The sequence below is a fragment of the Erythranthe guttata genome, chromosome 4 (genome assembly GCF_056151865.1).
Source record: "Erythranthe guttata isolate IM_541 chromosome 4, IM_541, whole genome shotgun sequence".
Taxonomy (NCBI): domain Eukaryota; kingdom Viridiplantae; phylum Streptophyta; class Magnoliopsida; order Lamiales; family Phrymaceae; genus Erythranthe; species Erythranthe guttata.
The window spans coordinates 4,115,602-4,137,546 of NC_142536.1; the positions used below are offsets into that span (position 1 = coordinate 4,115,602).

Consider the following 21,945-nt stretch of genomic DNA (forward strand, 5'->3'; position numbering starts at 1 on the left):
TTTCAATTATATTTATGTAATGATTTGCAAATTATACATTATAATTCCAGAAATGTTCTTGGATATTAAAGATTAATATAATCCTCAACTAAATAAAAACCAATTAAAATATAAATTTATAAGCTGATTCTAATTACTCAACAGACTACATAGAAAATGCTAATAAATAATAACACAGGAAAAATATAGTTTTCGTCCCTCAAGTTTGCACTAATTTCACTTTTGGCCCCCTGTATTCACAAGAAAATACATTTGGTACCCTATGTCTCAATAATTCAATAGTTTTAGTCATTTTCATCAATTTTCCGTTAGTACGAATGGAATCAAGTGTGTACGCATCACTACTTTGACGGATAAACCAACAGTAAATTGACGGAAAAAACCAAAACTGAAAAATTATTGATACATTAGGGACCCAATGTGGAATTAGTGAAAATTTGAGGGGTGAAAACTGTAATTTTCTATAACAACACTTTCCATCTCTATTTTTTTTTTTTCTTTTCTTCCGAATCACTCTTCCATTTTTTTTCTTTCTAAACCCTAAACCCCAAATTCCAATTGCCAATTTGTATCTCAATACCAATTTCCAATTGCCAGTCGAGGGGGGAGAAATGGGTGTTACAAAGAGCACACAATAAATTATACCGCACTACTTCGTTCCCTACTTTCGTGTTTATAGGGACAAAACCCGAGAGCTAATTTCTCAGTTGATTGTGTCGATTAGTTTGGGGAGAAGAATTAATCAATAATGGGGAGAGCAAAAGGAGAAGCTGCAAGAACCAAGTCTCGCCCCTCTAGCAGCAGGTTCTTTCAATTTATTTTTTGTTTTCTCTTTTATTTCTGAATAATTATGTTTGAGATTGATTTCATTCACGGGAAATTGAAAATAAAATAAAATAAATAATAAAATTTGCAGCACCGCTGCTTCGCTGTTGCCATCGGGCGTTACAGCCGTGGGTTTCGGAGGCTATGTTGGAAGCTCGCCCGTGAACTCCTCACTCGCATCAACCCCTGATGCCGTTCCTTTTACGGTCAGTTTTGAGTTCATTTTTTATTTTTAAGAAGGTGAAAATGTGGGAAAAGTCATTTCCTTTGAGAGGGTTTCTTGGTAGAGATGAGGTTTTTTTTTTTTTTTTTTTTATTTATAAATAATTGTGGGATGGTGGCCGGAGCAGGATATTGATGGTGAAGTGGCGCAGCACTTGAAGCGGCTTTCGCGCAAAGACCCTATCACTAAGGTAAATTGTCGTTTCACGTGCATTTGGGATTGTTGTAGTTTCAAATTTTGAATTTAGACAATTACGGTTGACTGGAATAGCACTGGTTGATGTCTTTGTGTTGTTGGTTTCACTTTATTAAGAAGCTTTGCATTATGAGATGAAAAAAATTTGCGGTGTTGTTAGGCAGCGTCAATATGGAATGAAAATTGGTTACAGCTCTATCAGATTGTTTATGCATACTGAGTTATTTGAGCATTCTTTCGTGACAGTACAATTCGCTCGTAGTGTTAGTGTGTTTTGACTAATCTGGTTTCTGAACATATTCAGTTTGACATAATGTTGGTTAACCATGTATTATGAAGATATGGTGCGATGAACAAATTTAGTCGTTGCGATTTTATTGAACTGCTGTTTTTAGTTTTGAGTAAATAGACGTGTTTTGGCTGTCTTACTGGCCTTCTGCCTTCCTCTTGTTTTGCAGCTTAAAGCTTTGACGTCACTTTCTCAACTTATCAGACAAAAAGAGGCAAAGGAAATAGTAACAATTATTCCTCAGTGGGTATGCTTATGTCCATTATATCTTCGGATTTTAAATAATATTTTCTTTGATGACCTTCACTGGAGGAGCAGAATCTTATCTTCCATGATCAGGACCTTGCTTTCACAGTTTATGCAATTCATTTTCTTTTATTGGGACAGGCATTTGAGTACAAGAAGCTGCTGATGGACTACAACAGAGAAGTTCGGCGAGCAACTCATGAGACCATGACTAATCTTGTCAGTGCTGTCGGGTTCGTGTTTAGTCGATTTAATGTAGACTGTTCTACTTTGATGGTGGTTGATGTGTGACTTGTTGTAGATGGGATTAGCACTATTTGCTGTGTACCATGAATATATTAGTATTAGAAGGTGCTCAATTTCTTTTTGTATTTAGAATCATAGATTATAGTGATGATGTCAAGACGTCCTGAAATGAAACGTTCAAGACAAGTTCTTCTTTGTTGTAGCCTAAATGCTGCAGTCTATAGGCTATATGTTATTGGTTTTCATCAAAAATATTGAGAGTTTTTCACTCTACATGTTGAATGAATATATTTTCTTTGTGTGGCCTTTGGAAATGGTATATATTTGCAAGTAGAATAGGAAGTCTGATGCGTGCACTGGATATAGTTGTCACTTGATTGGATCTTGTTTCAGCTACTTGTTATCCTGCAAATAATTCATAGAGAGGAATATGAATGGTTTTTGTTTGCATAGACTGTGTTCTGGTCGTGATATGAATAAGTATTAAATTAGAAGTCTATTTCATAATGTTACATCTTTCACTTTTGTTGTTTTCAGAAGGGATTTGGCTCCACATCTAAAGCCTCTAATAGGACCCTGGTGGTTTTCACAATTTGATTCTGTATCTGAAGTTTCCCAAGCTGCAAAGCGGTCATTTCAGGTTTACTATGTTTCTTTGGAGCATCATGATTAGTCTTTGTGCATCTTTTACGCTATCTGCAAGAATTTTTTCATAGCACAACTGAAATAGAGAAGTATGAAATGCTACAGTAAGTCAGTAACTATCCATAGCTCAACATATGTGCCATGCATGAAATTTTGACCCTCGGGGTAGTGGAGTTGTATATCTTGAAATTGGAATCAATCTTTCCGTCCATCTGACTCCAGAGATGATCTTAGTTGTTATAGACAGATTATGGGGATTGTATTAGAGAAAACGATTTGAAATTCATGGCTTGGATCATAAACTAGAAACTGAGATATCTAGGTTTATTTAGACAAACACTAGATGCAAAGTATCTTTTTACATTTTTTGTATCTCGATTTCTCCCAAAAGTTGTGCATAAATGAAAAATGGGTAAAATGGAATATATGAAACTAGAGCAATCACATTTATGATCTCGATGTCATGCGCAAGTGTACAATACATGCCACATATGATGAAAAGAGATGCTTATAGCGTATACCATATAGAAGTTAAATGTTACATATCTAAAGGATCCTTAATCAAGGTCCTACAGTCTTGGCACATGTAAGTTTTATGTTATTGCTTGCAGAATTTAGATTATGGTCCCAGTTATTTGACAATCCGTCTCTTTTGGTTATTAAGTTTGATGCTTGTCACTGCTAAACTTCATATTTTGTATGTTGATGAAATGAAGTGGGTACGTTGCGTGTACTCACAGAGACTGATGAATTTTGTGTCCTTACAATCATTCTATAGGCTGCTTTTCCTGCTCAAGAGAGGAGAGTAGATGCCTTGATGTTGTACTCATCTGAAATTTTTACGTATATAGAAGATAATCTGAAGCTGACCCCACAGAGTTTATCAGATAAAGCAACTGCTTCTGATGAATTGGAAGAAATGCACCAACAGGTATTGATGAATATGGTTGTCATTTAATAAATGATTACATTTATTGAAGCGATTTTATATTTCTAGCAAACATAAACTTGGTTCTCACTACATATTGTGACAGGTGTGTGAGTAATAGATTTTAAGTAACTGCTTTCTGAATGTTAGAACATGTAAGTAGCTGTTCAAAATTGCATGTCTTTTGTGCCAGAATGAAATTTAAAGTGATTGCTTTTGATTAATGTATGATGTAGGAAGATGTAAAGAACAATGGATTTACATACACTCACTAGGTTAAGTTTTACAGCTATGTCTGATGCCTAAGCACCATACTTGCCTGACCAGTAAATCATTTACTGATTCGATGGGAAGTGATCATCCAAATCATCAACCATGGCCTCACATTTGCATTCATTCTTTCATCCTTTTCATATGTTAATAATTTGTAATCAGCACGTTTGTTTTCCCAATTTAATGCTCTCAAGAAAGCTATGTCATGCAGAAGAAATAGTTTTTTTTTTTTTTTTTCCTTTTTTTCTCTTTATCTCAGTTGTCCGTCGCGCTACAGTTGTGATAGTTGTGTATGCAGCTATTTATTTATACCTGCGATCTTATCATTTTATTCCTTTAGTATTTACCCCTTCCTGGTACAGTTTCATAGTTGTTGGCATTTTGAAAGCTTGATTTGATGGCAGGTGCTTTCTTCTTCATTACTGGCATTAGCAGCACTTCTTGATGTTTTCCTTTATTCGCATTCTGAAAAGCCTGGTCCAGAAAATGTAACTGGTGAATTGAAACATGCTGTGAAAGCTAGGACTATTGCTGTTTCTTCAGCGGAAAAGTTATGCTCAAGTCATAAATATTTTCAAGACTTCCTAAAATCTCAAAGCCCAGCTATTCGGTCAGCTGCATATTCAGTAGTGAAAAGTTGTATAAAAAACATTCCCAATGCTATCAGTGAAGGAGATATGAAAATGCTTGCTGGAACAATACTTGGTTCTTTCCAGGAAAAGAATCCAGCTTGCCATTCATCAATGTGGGAAACTGTTTTGCTTTTTTCTAGAACTTTTCCTGACAGTTGGACTACCGTGAATGTCCAGAAAACAGTTATAAGCCGGTTATGGAATTTTCTTAAGAATGGGTGTTTTGGATCTCAGAAAGTGTCATATCCAGCGCTAGTTCTATTTCTAGAAATAGTACCTTCAAAATCAATCACAGGGGATAAATTTTTTCTTGATTTCTTCCGCAGTCTCTGGGAAGGAAGACACATGTCTTTTTCATCAAACACTGACCGACATGCATTTTTCGTGGCAGTGGAAGAATGCTTTATTTGGGCAGTAAGAAATGCTTCCAGGTATGGGTTCAAAGAGAATATGAATATGCCTTTAGTGACTATCTGTATATATTCATGTGGTTTTGGCATTTTCTTTTTCTTATTTTATCTTCTGATCTAATACGTACTTATGCCCCCCTTGATATCAGATATTGTGTCGGAGCCGAAGCTATTTACCTTTTCCAGCATACCCTTGTTGATGAGGTACTGTTGGGGTTTCTGTGGCCTGAATATCTTTTGGCTGCCAGCTCAAAAAATCAGGATTCAGCCTTTTCATCATCTATTCTAGATCAATCGAAGAATGGCATCCAATCTAATCATAAGGAACCAAGAGAAGCACTGAACAGTAAACATTCAATAGATTATGAAGAAAGTCTTGGGAAATGCATTGTTAAAATCCTTTCTGCGATTCAGCGCCTAGACAATAATCTGTTCTTAGTGTTCTCGTCGAAATTTCAAGCCGATATTCTCGATATATTTCACCAGACAGAGTATTCTTCTCAAAATGTGCGATGGGTGGTTAAATTTATTTTACTACTGGACAAACATGCAGTTCGGAATGGGGAAATATGGCCCTTGCTTGACTTGATTGGCCCCACATTGCAAAAATCATTCGCAGTAATTGGGACACTTGTGAGTTACACAGGACAACTCTTTTGCTGTCGTTAGTTTCAAATTCTGTGGGTATTTTCTTGTTATTTTCTGTTAACTTTACTTCCCACTTTGACCATGGGAGCTCGTCTGAAATTGGAACCGTAGGAATGTATAATTACAGTTAGGCTACCACTTTTAAATATTCATTTGAGCTATCTTTGATATTTGGCTCATTAGTTTGATAAACTAAATTTTAAACCCCTTTCTGAAAAATATGTGCTAGAGCATACTGGTTGTGCTTTTTTTTTTTTTCAAAAAAAGGCTTAATCGTTGTATTTTCCTGTTTTGGTTGCTTTCTATATGTTCCGTATAGTTCTAATATCTTTCTTATTCATTAATTGCATTCTCGTATCATTTTGTTTAAACTAGGACTCGCCAGATGCAGTTACGGTTATTGTCACTGCTGTTTCAGTATTTGGACCTCGCCAGATAACTCAACAGATTATGTGCATTGGATTGGGAGCTGAAGAGTTTTTGAAATCTTTCATTGAAACTATTATTCCTTGGTCCTTAAAAAGATTTAGCCCCTCTACTGCTGCTAGATTGGATCTCTTGCTTGCCTTACTTGACGATGAGTGCTTCTCAAAACAGTGGGACGCCGTTATTAGATATTTAGTGATACAAGAGAAAGTTAGTTTCGATCCTGGAACCATGGACAGAAACTACATATCTGTCTTGGCTATTCTGATGGAGAAGGTCAAAGAGAGAACTAAGAAGAGTGTTCATCAGTCTGACCAATGTGAAGACTGGCATCACGAGCTGCTAGATTTGGTTGCAGTCTATGTTGTTCAAGCCTTTCCTCAATTTGGAGATTCTGATGCTCGATTTATATGGTATGTGGATTGAATTATCTCTCTAAAAAATACAAGTTATGCATAATATATATTACAGCAACATTTAAATTAATTAATATTTATATTTCTTTATTGGATGGGAAGGTGGGAAAATTGATTGGGAGGGTAATATGTGCCTACTGCATTTACTCTTTCTATTAACAACCATAAATGGACAATGTATCGATTACAAAAAATACAATGGGTAAAGAAAGATATTTTAAAGGTGGAAAGAAGAAAACATTGTGGGCTTTTATTCTAAAGCTAGGAACGCAGGTTCATTTTTCACTAACTCTATACTGAAGAACTCCGCGTATCAGTTTGGGTTTTGTGTAGACATTTTTTTTCCGAGATGAATTTGGATGATGGGTTCCCTCAAGTGATGGATTGACTTGATTAAACATTTCATATGTGGCAACCTGATAACATCCATTCTATAGCACATCAGTATGAATTACATTATTGGTTTATTAGGCTATCTAGGATGGACTATCCAGACTCTAGATTTTTTTGTTTTTTTATTTCATTTTATTTTTTATGTTGAGCATTTACAATTATTATATGCTTCTTTCTAGATTGATTGGCGCTGAAGAATCTTTCTGTCTTTCTGTATTTTTCTGAGAGTACTAAAAGATCGTAATTGTTGATCCGACTAATATGGTCTTATATTTTGTGCTTTTACCCTGTGTGGCAGTGCTGTCCTTGGTGGAGGAACAATAGATGATAAAATTTCCTTTATATCACGGAAGACAGTAATTTTGATATTCGAGGAAGTTCTTACGAGGCTAATGACTTTCATGAAGGATTCTACTTTTTCTTGGGTGCAAGATGTGTGCTCTTTATTATATAGTGGGAGTAAATATTCTGACTGGAAGTTGGAACCTTCTAATAATCTGCTGGAGATGGCTCATTTTGTTTTGGATATACTCAATGGTAGTTTATTCTGTCTGAATACTATTGAGGCTGAACGTGAGTTAGTTCAAGGTATATTAGCTGCAATATTTATCATTGACTGGGAATTTAGCTGCATAAATGTTTCAGAGGACAAGCTTAATAAAGAGCATATAGGAGAAACTGGATCCAGGTTGGCCTTTTGCGAAGCTGTCCATGCTTTTCGCTGCAAAATCCGTGATCAGTTCTTGAGAGGTTTTGGTGTAAATAACCGGAAGAGCTTGGGAACTACTTTGGTTCAGTCAATAAAATGCATTACATTTGTAGATAACAGATTTGAATCAGATAATTTCGTATCTTTATGCGGCCAATGGACACTTGATGTTTTTGAAATTTTTTGTCAAGACCAAGTTGAGGAACAACAGTTGTTGGAGCAGTTTCTGAGCAAGAATGATTCGTGGCCATTGTGGGTCATTTCTGATGGGATAGGAGCCAGATTGAGAACTGATAATGTTTCACTTTCTCTCCATGTGAGTTGTATTTCTGCTATGTTTCCTTTTTATTTTCTCCAAATATGTGCTTATGTAACTTCTCCCTCTATTTGCAGGCACCCAGTAATACCAAGTTTATTGCTTTGGTTGACAAACTAATTTCTAAAATTGGCTTTGATCGAGTTGTTGCTGGACTTATTTCCGAGGCATCACCTTCTTCAACTAAAGATTCTCCTACAGACTTGGGAATCAATAAGACTCACTATTCTCGGCCTTGGCTTGCTGCTGAAATTTTGTGCACATGGAAATGGATTGGTGGCTGTGTTTTGGACTCCTTTTTACCTTCCTTCGTTAGCTATATGAAGAATGGAGATTGTGGCTTTTCAGATTCCATTTTGAATGTTTTGATTGATGGGGCTCTTGTCCATGGATCTTGTAGTGGATTAAATCTCTTACAGCGTGCTTCAGTTGACGAGTTAGAGGCTGTTGACGAACCCTTTTTGAGAGCTCTTTTATCTGTGCTCTCTACTTTTTTCCAAGATAATCTGTGGGGAAATGAAAAAGCTACATCACTCTTTAAGCTACTTGTAGACAAACTATACATTGGCGACAACGCAAACCTAAATTGTTTGAAGATTCTTCCATCAATTATGAACATACTTGTTAGACCCTTGAGCATTGGAGCTGAAGATCGAACAAATGATCTGTCTGATCCTTATAGCGAAAGCAAATTACATAATGTAACTGTAGACTGGCTCAACAGAACTGTATGTTTTCCTTCGCTGAGTACGTGGCAAAGTGGAGAAGGTAGTTTACATATTGCTGATGTACCTTATGTAATGAGGAATTACACTTGCGAATTTAAAGAAATAATAATATAATATAGTACTGGCTGTAATGTGTAACGAAATCCTATGCACCTCATTTTACCTCGAGACTGGGATATTCTTGCTTGGTTTTAAGTATTCAATGGCAAAATGCATTTGATTACGACTATGCTTCGGAAGGGCATTTTATAATTTTTTCTGCAACTATTTGCTATCAATTACTATTATTTAGACCATTTTCTGTAGTTGATTTGGCAACTCGAACCTGAATTTTTCAGATATGGAGGACTGGCTTCAGTTGGTTATATCCTGTTTTCCCGTAGAAGTAACAGAAAGGATGCAAGAGATAAAACCAGCGAGATATGTCTTCCCTGCGGAGAGAGCTGTTCTGTATGAGTTATTTCAGAAGCAGAGGCAAGGTGCATCAGCTGTATTAAATAAGCTACCATTGGTACAGAAGCTATTGTCAGAGTTAATGGTGATTTCAGTAGCTTATTGCTGGGAAGATTTTGATGAAGATGATTGGAAATTTGTTTTGCATCGGCTGAGATTTTGGATTGAAGCAGCTGTTGTTATGATGGAAGAAGTTGTTGAAAATGTCAATCACACTTTGGCTAATGGATCTAATGACGTCAATGCCTCATTAAATGAGTTTGAGAATGCTGTTGTAATCAGCGATCCTTTTCCTGTAGAACTCGCCAGAAATGCACTTGTTGGGTTCTCGCTGTTTTGTTCTCTCATTGGGTCGCAAGATAAAGAACATGCCGGAAATTTAAATCATTTGGGGAGTGAGAAATGGGAGATCATGACAGATCGCATTTTCGAAGGTATTCTCCGTTTGTTCTTCTGCACCGCCGCTTCGGAGGCAATAGCAAATTCATGTTGCCACGAAGCATCGTCTATCATCGCATCATCTCGGCTTGGTCATCGCCAGTTCTGGGAGTCGGTTGCTTCATGTGTTCTTCAGTCTAGTTCACATGCAAGAGACAAAGCCATGAAGTCAATCGAAATTTGGGGGCTAAGTAAAGGAGCCATCAGTTCTCTTTACGCCTTGGTGTTTTCATGCAAACCACTTCCACCTCTGCAGTATGCAGCGTTTGTTCTTCTATCAACTGAGCCAGGAGCTCAGTTAGCTTTTACATGCGACACTGGCAAGGTTTCCAATGATGGTACTCTTAATAATGAGGATTCTTTTGATACATCGTCGGCAGAAAATGTTCATTTGAGGGAAGAACTTTCTTACAAACTTGAAAAATTACCTCCAAGGGTTCTTGAAATGGATTTAGTGGCACATGAACGGGTAAGTAATATCTTATTTAGGCAATGGCATTTGACCACGTGCTCTTCTTTGGTGTCTGTTATTCAAATTTTCTTGTAGATCGTAAAAGGGACATGTTTTTTTTGATACATTATACACAAAATATACCACATCTGATATAATTATGATTAGCGTCTCATGCTATGTTAAATTGATAGGTAAATGTTTTAGTTGCTTGGTGTTTACTGCTGGAACATATGACATCATTGCCTTCATCTTCACCGGCAAGGGAGAGAATAATCCAATACGTACAAGAGTCTACCAGTTCAGTAATATTAGATTGTCTTTTCCAACACATACCATTGGAGCTATATATGGGCAGCAGCTCAAGGAAGAAAGATGCAGAACTTCCTGCTGCAGTGTCAGAAGCTGCAAGGCGTGCTATTGCCACCAGTTCAGTATCGGTTTCTGTTCAGTTCCTTTGGCCCATTGGACCCGAGAAAATGGCTTCACTTGCCGGTGCAGTATTCGGTTTAATGCTTCATCATCTTCCTGCCTATGTACGAGGGTGGTTTAGTGATATACGGGATCGTTCGGCATCATCTGCCATTGAGGCTTTCACAAAAGCATGGTGTAGCCCAACTCTGATATCAAACGAATTATCTCAGGTGTGCATGAAGTCATTCGAAATTTTTATATACTTACATTTCTTTTTTTCATACTTGTTTCTTTCACATCAGATGAAGCTTGAGAAACGAGCAGAGTTTGTGGACCTAAATTGCAATACATACATCACGTATTAGAGAATTATATAATTGAGCTCTCACAGCAACAATATTTCCATATTTTTCACATTGGGTACCTCACCATTAATTAATCATTTAAAAAGATGAATATTCTAGTTTAGATTTACAAATCATTGTCTCAAATCGGCACTGATGTCTATAATCAGCTCTCTTCTTGGAAGCATTTTTGCACTGTTTATAATTGCATATGACTGGAGGAGTATGTTGTTTGTGAATGCAGATCAAGAAAGCCAGTTTTGCCGATGAAAATTTCTCTGTAAGTGTGAGTAAATCAGCTAATGAGGTTGTCGCCACCTATACTAAGGATGAGACGGGAATGGATCTGGTAATTCACCTTCCTCCATCTTATCCTCTGAGGGCAGTTGATGTTGATTGCACTAGGAGCCTCGGCATTACTGAGGTGAAGCGAAGGAAATGGTTGATGTCATTGATGTCATTTGTTCGTAATCAGGTTACTTCCTGCGCACTCCAGCTATTTTATTTTTCCTTCTGTGATGTAATGACGTCACACATAGTGTAATGATTCAACATATTTCTCACACCAGTCTTATTGATTTGTCATTTCATTTTGGCTATTCTGAAAACTAGACTCTGATAGTTGTTTCCCGAATTATACAGAACGGAGCCTTAGCTGAAGCAATAAGAATATGGAAAAGCAATTTCGACAAGGAATTTGAAGGTGTGGAGGAGTGCCCGATATGCTATAGTGTCATCCATACCGTCAACCATAGCATGCCACGTCTTGCTTGCAAGACCTGCAAGCATAAATTTCACTCGGCTTGTCTTTATAAGTGGTTCTCAACTTCTCACAAGTCGACTTGTCCGCTGTGCCAATCTCCCTTTTGACCCTGTCAGTAATGAACACACACAACACCTGTTAATATTTCGGTTCAAGATATTCGTTTAGAAGAAAGCAAACTCTATCACTCAAACCAAAGATGTTCTGAAACTGGTCTTTCCCTATATTAACGAGACGAATATTCATTTATTTGAGCTCGATTGAGCATGTTGCAGACAACTTGTCAACTTACTCCAGGAGGCTTTTATCTCTGCAATGTCGACGTGGTAAAACTGCTTACCTTATTCTTTTCTTTTCTTTTCTTCCCGAGTGATGTATGTGAAATATGATTATATATAAAAGATGAGGAAAAATAAATATAGTTCATATGTCAAATGACCTAAATGAATGCAGTTGAAATTTCAAAAAAAAATGAATGCAGTTGAGAAGACAACACTAGTTGTACACGAAATTTTATCTTCATTTGATATTTTCTGAAATTTTGACTAGGTTTTCGTTTTCCATCTCCAACCATGCCATTCATGTATGTACGAGAGATTGCGGTTTGCTTGGAGCCTTATCAGTTGCTAAACGAAAGGCAGACAATTCGAGTTGTTGCTATTTTTATTTTTATTTTTCCTTTTTGTGATAATCATACCATATACTAATTGGTAATCAACTAAACATTAGGGATGATTTTCCGTAGTATTAGTCACTAATATGTTATTGATTTTCTTTTGTTGTGTCGGTATCGATCTTCATAAAGGTCACTTGCTAACAGCAACTTCTCATAGCATCTTATTTTTATACTCAATACTCTTTAACGATTACAATCGAAATCTCTTGGTATTTTCTCGTCGTGCTGTAGATATACTCATTCTCGAGGTTGTATGTATAACGTCTTCAATCTCATAAACAGTGTTGTTTATACTGTATTTATATTCATCATATGCGGCAACTCGAGGGGTTTTTCGATTCTTTTTGAACATTTTTTTAACACAGTGGTGCTATTTCAACCCTTTGAACTTTTCGCAACAGTGCAAATTACATCAGCATATATTAACTAAAGATTTGAAAGCTTATAGAGTAAATTACAAAATGTAATTACGAAAAAAAAAAAAAAAAACTCTTCTTTTTGAGAAACTGCATCCAGCCTCCTCACATTTCGTAAAATTTTACATCCAACCCTTACAAAAGGGTGTTAATGTAAAGAAATCTACAAACCGTAAGATGGGTGGACATAATTATGGAAAAATGAGTGGTTTTTCGTAAATAGACCTTACCTGAGGGGGTGTCCGTAATATATCGAAGCTTATTATAATAATCTTACAACATTTTATGATAATCAACCGTTTTATTCAACACCCATTGAAACAAGAAAACACATATAAACTTGAACACCAACTATAACATAGTCTTGCCTGCAGCCACATTATTAAACTTACACAACAATAACAACACAAATCAAAGCACACACACTGAAACACACACAATTATTTTGAACCTCACAACATGACATAATAAAACATAGATAGATAACCAGGAGCAGCTGCATGCAGACTTGAATTTATTATTTTAGATCTCGAACATTAAACCCGAGCCCCGAAACTTGACCTCCATAAGCTTCTTCATACGTTCAGCCATTGCAGGCGTCAGATAGCTGCTCCAATCTCCGACCGCTCCCTTCCTAAAGAACGAGCTCTTCTTCACCACACCGTAAACATGTCCGTTCTTGTTCACCTTCATATTCTTCAGACTCTCGAAGCTGCAAATCTTTGCTATTTCTTCCATCACCCCGTTTTCCTCCTCCTCGGACGAAAACGGGCACCCCAAAAACTCGCCGATCTTCTTAACGTTAGAAACCACGTCCTCCTTCAAATCCTCGTACTTCAGAAACAATACTTTACCTGGATTCTCCGAATGGGCGTTCCAGAACGCAAGCATGTGCTCCCAAAAGGGTCCGAAGGGCTGAATGCCGTTGCAGAACATGTCAAAAGTCTCGTCTAGTCCGAGCGGCTAGGCTTCCTTCCCGAAGTTTGCGAGCAGGAACTGGCGGAACGAGATGAACTGGTCCAGAGGGTTTCTGCCGAGATAGATAATCTTGCATTTGGATTCACGGATGGAATCCGATAGGGTTTTGAACGGAATGTGGGTAGAGAAGATTCTCGGGCTTTTATTAGTAGTAGTGGAGAGGTGGTCGAGATTAGGGTTTTCTTCGTCCCAAAAGAGATCGAACTCGAGGAAAGGGACAAGCGCCTGAGGGTGGGAAGTGAGTAAAGGGGTTTGATCGATTGTGTGGACCCCACGATTGGCTATGGAGAAAGTTAGGGCTTTCAGCCAGGTGGAACCTGAATTAGGAAGCGTCGACAGTATTATGTCGGAATCTTTTGCTTGGAAGTTCTTTTGAGCGGATAACACGGGTCGGAAAAACATTATTGGGTACCAAAAATCGTCGTATTTAACGATCCGACGGCCATCCCAGTTTGTTCGTTGCTCGAGTGATTGGAGCAACTCCTGGAACTCATCCTTTGTGCCTTGATCTATTTTCTCCATTTGATTTAAATACGAAAGATGTGTATATTATTATGAATTGTTTTTGAGTTGAGTTGATTTTAAAGAAACAAAGTGCATGCATTAATCTTTTATAGTGTGATTTTAGGAGTAGGGTTTCTTTCAATTACCAGGCCACCATATTTATGACATGCAAGTTGGTATGGATATATCAGATAGTATTCCCTCTTCGTTACGCAATACATGCAAATATATATATATATATATATATATATATATATATATATATATATATATATATATATATATATATATATATATATATATATATATATATATATATATATATATATATATTATCCATATATAGATTAAGCTACCTACCTCAATAATTAGTTTGGCACTGTGGTTTTCGCATGCAGGAGAATTGAAGTAGAGTGAGGAATTAAATAACTCCGGTCGAAAGATAAAGTTCCGTTATTTCGAATATTTCGATTTCGGAACTGAAAATTCGATTTCATTTATGGAAATATCGGAAATTAATAATCATTCGGATCTTTATGATTTTTGAAAATTTCGTAAGTTTCAAAAATCGTTGTAGTTTACCCATTTTACCCCAATTCGAGCTTCAACTTTGAAACAAGATGATTATAAAATAAGATGTATCTCTTGACTTGTAAATATCAGATTGTGGTGCATCAAAAACTTCATTTTTTGCACAAAACGAGTACAACAAACTAGCTAGAGAACATTCCACGGAATCAATAAGAGTCTGTTGAATTTGACACCGTAAGGGTGGACGTGTAAAATAGTTGAGGAATGGTTGTCATTATCCAAACATAAGAGGATTTTTCGTAATTTAACCTTACCTCAGGAGGTGACTGTAGATTACCCTATAAATTATCATATAAGTTAATTTTTAAGAACCAGGGTGCTGGTATAGGTTTTACCCATCAGGACTAGGGTTTCTACTTTCTTACACGATATTACAATATAATATATGAGAAATTAAGTATGCCTAATTTTGTCGGGGACTTCTAGCATACAGATGTATCATATATAGTTAAATCTCTATAAATTAAGACAGTTGGGATCATTAAAATCCAATTACTTTAGTGAAATATTAACTTATCGATAAACTAATAATTATTAATTTATACATTAATTAATAACTTATTAATTTATGAAATTATTTTTGTTATTATTTTCAACAAATATATTTTTTTTAATTTTTTACGTTAATATTATTTATTGCACCGTTAGTTCAACGTACTATAGAGCCCATTTCTCAAACGGGAGTTCTCAAAGCAACGATAGTATTGAACAATTTAATTTTTGCTGAGTTATAAGAAAACTATACCAAAAGTTCTAACCATGTTAAAAAAGTGAGGGAAGAGATTGATGTGATGTGAATTTCAATAAGAAATAAACAATAATTAAAATATATTTTATTAAGTTTCTTAGATCTATAAAACATGCATTGTAATAAGTAATTTAAGAATTATTTTTATGCATTATTAATTTATATATTATATGGGGCTTCTTAAAATTTTTGAATGTGTATTATCTTATAAATTTAGCGAATTATTAATTTAGCACGATGTCCCCGAGTCGGGACCGAACAAAAGTATTATTTAAGTGAAGATATTAATTTATCGGGTATTAATTTATCGAGGTTCTACTATATATATATATATATATGTGATAAACAGAAGCTAGGTGCGGAGGTAGAGTTGTGGTTTTAGGGGTAGAGAAGTAATGAGAGAAATTGAGCCATATATACTTGTCAATAGATACATTACCAGAGAAGTTACGTACGTAGCTAGAGTTGCAATTTCCGGTAGACAAGTTATGAGGGTAATTGCGCCATCTTTATCAACCCCCCTCTCTCTCTCTCTCTCTCTCTCTCTCTCTCTCTCTCTCTCTCTCTCTCTCTCTCTCTCTCTCTCTCTCTCTCTCTCTCTCTCTCTCTCTATATATATATCTTAAAATTCCAGAAATTAATAATTCATTCCGATACTATAGAATTATTTAAAAAAATCACAATTTTCAGAAATCAATTTAATTTATTATTTTTCATTTTTTTAATTTAAAATTTCTAATTCCTGATTTGTTTGAGGAAAATTAATATCATTTGTCTTGTCAAATTATTAAATTATGTATATTGTTTTACCAAATATTAAATTTCAAGAAGAGCATGCAAGCTAGTTGAATTTAATTCTAAAACCATGTATTTCATAAAATCAAATGGTAATCATATTACTTCTGATTATATTATGAAAGTTTATTCATTAAATTCAAGATCTCAAATAGAGATTTTGCAAAGAAAGTAAGATATATTGTTATGATGATCCCTGAAACATCGATAAGGATGCTATTATGCCGTACACATTCGAAGCAAGGTGCTCGAAACTCAAAATTTACGCGATTTCTGCTCACATGCAAGAACTAGAATAACGAGCTGCCGAGTTATAAACGAACAAATTTCGGAAATACAAAAACTAAACAAATCGATACCATAAAAAGCCCCGTAACAAAAATAGTTCAACATAAATAAATTGGACCAAAAAATGTTCCCTAATTGAACGAAGTCCCGACTGTGTAACTCTTCAACCTTTTTTCGTCTCCTTCGATTGCTAGATAGAAAGAAATTGAGATTTTCAATGGTTTGCTTAATCATAAAGCTCCGTTTTCGTGCTAATTTAACAAGTAGTGTTTGAGCATCGATCCACTTGTGAGTCACCGCATGAAAGGAACTAAGTATCGCAGCTCTGTTCCATTTCCATTGGACAAGTAGAAAATCTTCTTCCAGTTATCCTCCGTAAAAGCATCACGTTTCACTAGCCTTTGCCTGCCAAATCGAATGTCACGTGAGAAAAAAATAATATTTGACCAAGAAATGACGACACCTGTCACACTCATTAATACTGGAATGGAAATCCATCGTTTATCTTCTTTCAGAATGTAGATACAAATGCATATTTCACATTAATTGTCATCTTCGGTTTCGGAATGCAGATATCAAGGTCAATTTGCCTCTGGTTAAATTTCATTCTTCGATAGTTGTGATTAGTAAAATGTAGTATTTACGAGTTTGAGAGATGCGGACCTGAGATAGTAGTGGCAGACAGTGGCAGCTTCGTCCAAAGTGTATCGTGGGAAATGGATTCGAGCATCAGTAGGAACATCTGGCAATTCTTGACGCAATTTCCCTACTGCAGTTGAATGGGAGAAAGCACCCACCATCATATCGTCGTTCGTCATTGGCCTAAACGCTTTAACCTACAAAATGGTGTAGCACAATAACATCGATGAGATAAACATGTAAAATAAGGTATACGAAGTAGAGGAAAGCAAAAAGAGTGCTTGTCTTGGAGTATAACACTATTCAGGAATATAAAAATCAAAGTTGTTCAGTAACTCTTAATAATGTCTCCAAGACATTATGATGTTTCGATTAAAAGGAATTGCATGATAGATATCCCTCCTCCAATAAGCAAATGTAACATTTAGTAAGGAAACAAGTACTAATCTACTGGATAAAGATATGTTTCTTTCTTAAAGAAGATATAGTTAAGAAACATATGCAAAAGGCTGAAATTGTCAAGTAATAGTTCTAAAAGCCAGATGATTTATAACTTAATATTGGTAGCGAAAACTTATAGCAAGCATCAATTTCAAGTGTACCTTCTTACTAATAAATCAGGAGTCAATTCCTTCTAAGCCAGATAATTGAATATGCGAACCCATACCATTCTGATACCCATAAAATACTCACACAATATAAAAAATTTGAAGTTGTATTGAGTAAATGAATCACAACTTACAATAGCAACGTCTTTAGCATGAATGGGTACGCAAGAACGAACTGTTACTGGCTCCTCAAATTCGGTAAATGTGAACCAACTGTTATACTGTTCAGATACAACAGTAAGCGTTAGCAGCCTGGATGCCAATAAATTTGGAAATTCCAATATAGACCCCTCATTGGAAGAAAAACACTTACTTGATCAATTGCAATAAGGACAGGGATACTCGTCACTTTGGATAATTCCTCCCTCAACCGAACTACTACTCCAACAGCAGCATGCGTATTACTGATTCCAGCCTCAACAAGCTCACAAAGAGTTGAATCAGCTGAAATTTGCATTTTATCACTACCTTTCGGCGGCCCAACACCAGCCCCCTCCCCCAATGGAATAGGATCATGTACATTGCATTTTAAACATTGCAAGATAGACTTGTTGTACTTCAAAAAATCCTGAAGAAAACAACCACGAAATTCAGAATTCAAAAACATTTTCCAAAAAATGCAGACGAAGATAATGATTATGCAGCTTCCATAGATCTTCCAAAAAATGCATATGGAAGCTCCCAGAAAATTTAATTGTTTAAAAATAGAATTAGAAACTATGAGTGGGCCCGATTGGTCTTCTGAATCATCACATGCGCAATCATATTATTGCATACATATGTTGACAATAGCAACAGACGCTATCTTGCAATTTTTAAAGGTGCCACTGTTCTACAAACAACCTGATGTAAGTAAGTATGACATCTTGATAAATTTAATCAAACAACAATGCTAAAAGCAGCACCACCTTGATATCTAATGAGATGATAAACCGAAAATGGAACAAGTGTAGTTGCTACATTACACGATTTAAGGTCTAAATAATTTATACTGAGAAATGTAAAATTCTTACACGCAGAATGTTTGCCGCCTGCACAGGGGTATCCCACAGACCAGTCTGAGGATTTTTATAGAATAATCCACCGTGTGTCCATTCTCGACCTTTGGGAACATAAAGCACAAGCCAACCTTCCTTGCGTGCCCAATGAACAAGCATTGCAAGTGCAATACTCTTGCCGCAACTCAAGGGGCCATCTAATACAATTTGCTTTCTAACTTTGGGAGCTGATATTCAGAAAAATCACGAGTTTATCATTCTCATAGAAAAGAATGGCATCTATAAACTGTTGATTAGTTCCCCCATTTAAGTTATCTATGTCCAGGGATGCAGGACAACACGTGAAATTGATAAAGAAAGAGTCATAATATACTAAATATAATTCATTATCTGCGAGAGTGTTTTTCCACCAACAAATAGAGTGATACACGATGACAGTTGAGTGAAAACAGATCGTTAAAGTTTCAGTTATGTGTCTCAAAGGATGTACTTATTGTATTGGACAATCAAATTCTTGACTTTCCTTAACAATATAGGTTATCTCAAATCTTCAATAGGATCAAATTCTCGACTTCCTTACTAATATAACTTATCTTGAATTTTCAATACAATCAAATTCCTGACTTCCCTTACTAATATATAGCTTGTTACATTGAATTGAATCCTACAAAAAGCTGAAAACCAATAGCTTTGTCTCAAACAGCAAATTTCTTTAAAATTCATGCAAAAACCTTCCCCGTCTATATTAAATTTTGCTGAAGATATTAAACTACTTAAAGGAGAAAAAACACACCTCTAGGCTTGACCGCTAATGAAGGATCAGCAGCCCGCCTGAAATTATCACGAAGATCAACAAAACACTGTCTCATCAGCAAAGCACTCCTGCTTGATTCCTCAAATTCTTTCATCATTCCCATTGGTAAGCCCTCTGGCAAAACCTCTTTCAACTCCTTCATACTACAAACAAAATTCAATGGAAATTGCTAATCAAGATTTGCCACTGTGATAGTAAAAACACAGTAGCACACACCAACTGAACCTAAAGCACATGTCAAACTCTCAACTTTACAGTTATTAACCAGAAATGTTTCCTTCAATCCTTAACCGGCAACTCAACTCAGTTAGCATTGACTTTGGCAAAACACTTGGGATATTGATTCTAGGAAAATAGAAGTTCAATACATTGATTGTCAAACAATTGATTCTACAAAAAATTTGCAACCGGACAAAAGGTAAAAATAACGTTGCTCCTAAAAATTGTTGATTCGTGTCCCGGCATCCAATAGTAGTTTCAGTTTCGAACACCAAACACCGCACAAAATCACCATACAGGCATGTCTAAACGCTGCACAACACACACCCTCATACAGTGGCCAAAAACTAACAGAGCATAGCCAATAAATGAGACTAATAAAATCGATAAGAAGGCAACGACATTCAATTCAGCATATAATCGAACAGGACAGAAGCATTCAGCGCAGAATCGTTTCAATCGAAACCTGTAAACCGTCTAAAGCAACTAATTTTATTGATAAAAAAAGGAGAATACATTACCTGAATTTGAAGTAAGCGTTGGTATCTTCCTTTGTCAGCATAGAGAGAGAAGGAATGGAGGTGAAGAGAGGGCGGCCATTGGGGCCAACGTCGAGAGCGGGGTTCTTATCGTCCTCCGCCAGCAGACGGCGGCGCTTCTCCGCCTCCTCAGCGGCGGAAACATTGGGGCTCACGGTCTGAATCTCTTCGGGAACCTTTTCCTTCTTCGCCTTGGGATCGACCTTCGGTTGGTTCTTCTCTTTGGTGGGCTTCCCTTTCTTAGATGATTTTGATTTCGATTTCGATTTTGATTTCGAAGCCATGCTCCGGCAAAAGGAAAGCTGCCATTGAGACTCTTTGAGTGGTGACGGTGCGGCGGTGGCTGCTCGAAGAATCGATCGCAGCATCATTTTCCTCTTTGGCTTGGGTTTTTTGGGGGTTTTTGGTACGGGTGCAGAAGAACACTCAGTCACCACTGTAGAGGGGTGAAAATGGGTGTTCTTAAGATCGGCAAGGGTTTTTTAGTCTTTTACAACAAAAGGCTTTTCTTCGTCTTTGTCTATTTCCACACCACCAAAATTCTAACCACACTCCACTAATTAAAAAAATAAAGTGCTATATACACTACAGTTTAAACAGCTTAAGAATTCCCGTATTTCGGACACGTTTTGTGTCGTCACTCGAGGACATTTACCGAATACTGTATCGATTGTTTTACAATTTCAAAAAAAATTAGAAACATGTTTGAATAATAAATTTTCAAATATTAGAAATATGATATTTAAAGATCAATTGCAAATTGATATTTGATGTTAAAATTTATTTTGAATATGTTTGTATGAAAATATATAAAAAGAATTTATATATGTTGATATAGTATATTTATAAATCTACCTCTACAATTTTAATATTTACACGTTTTCTTCAAGTTCTTGTATCCCATTTTTGGAACATGTCTTTTTCTCGAAGGGGGCAACTAAAACAAATCTCAAATTTTTCTCACTTCAGTACCTCCAAGTTTAAAACCATTTTTTATAAAAGTTTTTACAACTTTTTCTTAGTTTAAAACCATAAATAAAAAAAATTGTTAGCAAAGTACAAAAACACCCTTCATCAACCAAAATACAATTTATACAAACAATTTTTTTATTCCTCACTTCAATACCAAGGATAAAAAGAAAAACAAATCTCTCTTCTTCTCCCCAAACTCAAATCTCTTAAACCCTATCTTCTTCATCTTCTTAAATCCTCCAAAACATCTCCAAATTCAAAAAATCAAAACCTCACAAAACTTATAAAATGGAGTTATAAGACAATAATATGGTAGTATATATGGAAAGAGAACCCATTAAGGTATGTATCCATGTTTTTTTTGAGCTTCGAAGTCGATTTTGAAGTTTTTTTTTTTGAAACCCGCCGGCAATTTTCGACACATACAGGTCGATTTTTTGGTCAATTTTCGACACCAACGTGTCGAAAAATATATTTAGAAAAAAAAAAAAAAATTACCAACAGTGTTTTTTCGACACATACCTGTCGAAAATTGACCCAAAAATCGACCTGTATGTGTCGAAAATTGCCGGCGGGTTTCAAAAAAAAAAAACTTCAAAATCGACTTCGAAGCTCAAAAAATACATCGATACTTACCTTAATGTGTTCTCCTTCCATATATACTACCATATTATTGTCTTATAACTCCATTTTATAAGTTTTGTGAGGTTTTAATTTCTTTAGTTTTGAGATTTTTTAGAAGGGTTTGT

General features: G+C 35.9%; 4 protein-coding genes across 4 annotated transcripts; 1 reads left to right on the forward strand and 3 right to left on the reverse strand.

The window, feature by feature from the left end:
* Positions 1–474: 474 nt before the first annotated feature.
* Positions 475–12,302, forward strand: LOC105959964 (HEAT/U-box domain-containing protein). Its single transcript, XM_012984160.2, has 17 exons — positions 475–804; positions 917–1,031; positions 1,176–1,238; positions 1,702–1,779; positions 1,920–2,011; positions 2,562–2,664; positions 3,448–3,600; positions 4,275–4,933; positions 5,062–5,545; positions 5,936–6,399; positions 7,094–7,820; positions 7,898–8,588; positions 8,887–9,908; positions 10,085–10,534; positions 10,893–11,123; positions 11,291–11,737; positions 11,961–12,302. The coding sequence occupies exons 1-16, from the start codon at positions 749–751 to the stop codon at positions 11,516–11,518; spliced, it is 5,616 nt and encodes a 1,871-aa protein (XP_012839614.1). The 5' UTR covers positions 475–748; the 3' UTR covers positions 11,519–11,737; positions 11,961–12,302.
* A 723-nt stretch (positions 12,303–13,025) lies between these two features.
* Positions 13,026–13,394, reverse strand: LOC105956018 (cytosolic sulfotransferase 18). Its single transcript, XM_012979838.1, has one exon. It carries the CDS (start codon positions 13,392–13,394, stop codon positions 13,026–13,028), a length of 369 nt encoding a protein of 122 aa, XP_012835292.1.
* A 72-nt stretch (positions 13,395–13,466) lies between these two features.
* On the reverse strand, positions 13,467–14,003 carry LOC105956006 (cytosolic sulfotransferase 8). The gene has a single exon (XM_012979827.1). The coding sequence runs from the start codon at positions 14,001–14,003 to the stop codon at positions 13,467–13,469; it is 537 nt and encodes a 178-aa protein (XP_012835281.1).
* Positions 14,004–16,277: 2,274 nt separating this feature from the next.
* LOC105959872 (mitochondrial 28S ribosomal protein S29-like protein) lies at positions 16,278–20,758 on the reverse strand. The gene is made up of 7 exons (XM_012984059.2): positions 20,207–20,758; positions 19,446–19,609; positions 18,668–18,879; positions 17,968–18,222; positions 17,789–17,875; positions 17,071–17,243; positions 16,278–16,812 (listed from the first exon to the last, which is right to left on the reverse strand). Exons 1-7 carry the CDS (start codon positions 20,593–20,595, stop codon positions 16,701–16,703), a joined length of 1,392 nt encoding a protein of 463 aa, XP_012839513.1. The 5' UTR covers positions 20,596–20,758; the 3' UTR covers positions 16,278–16,700.
* Positions 20,759–21,945: the final 1,187 nt, after the last annotated feature.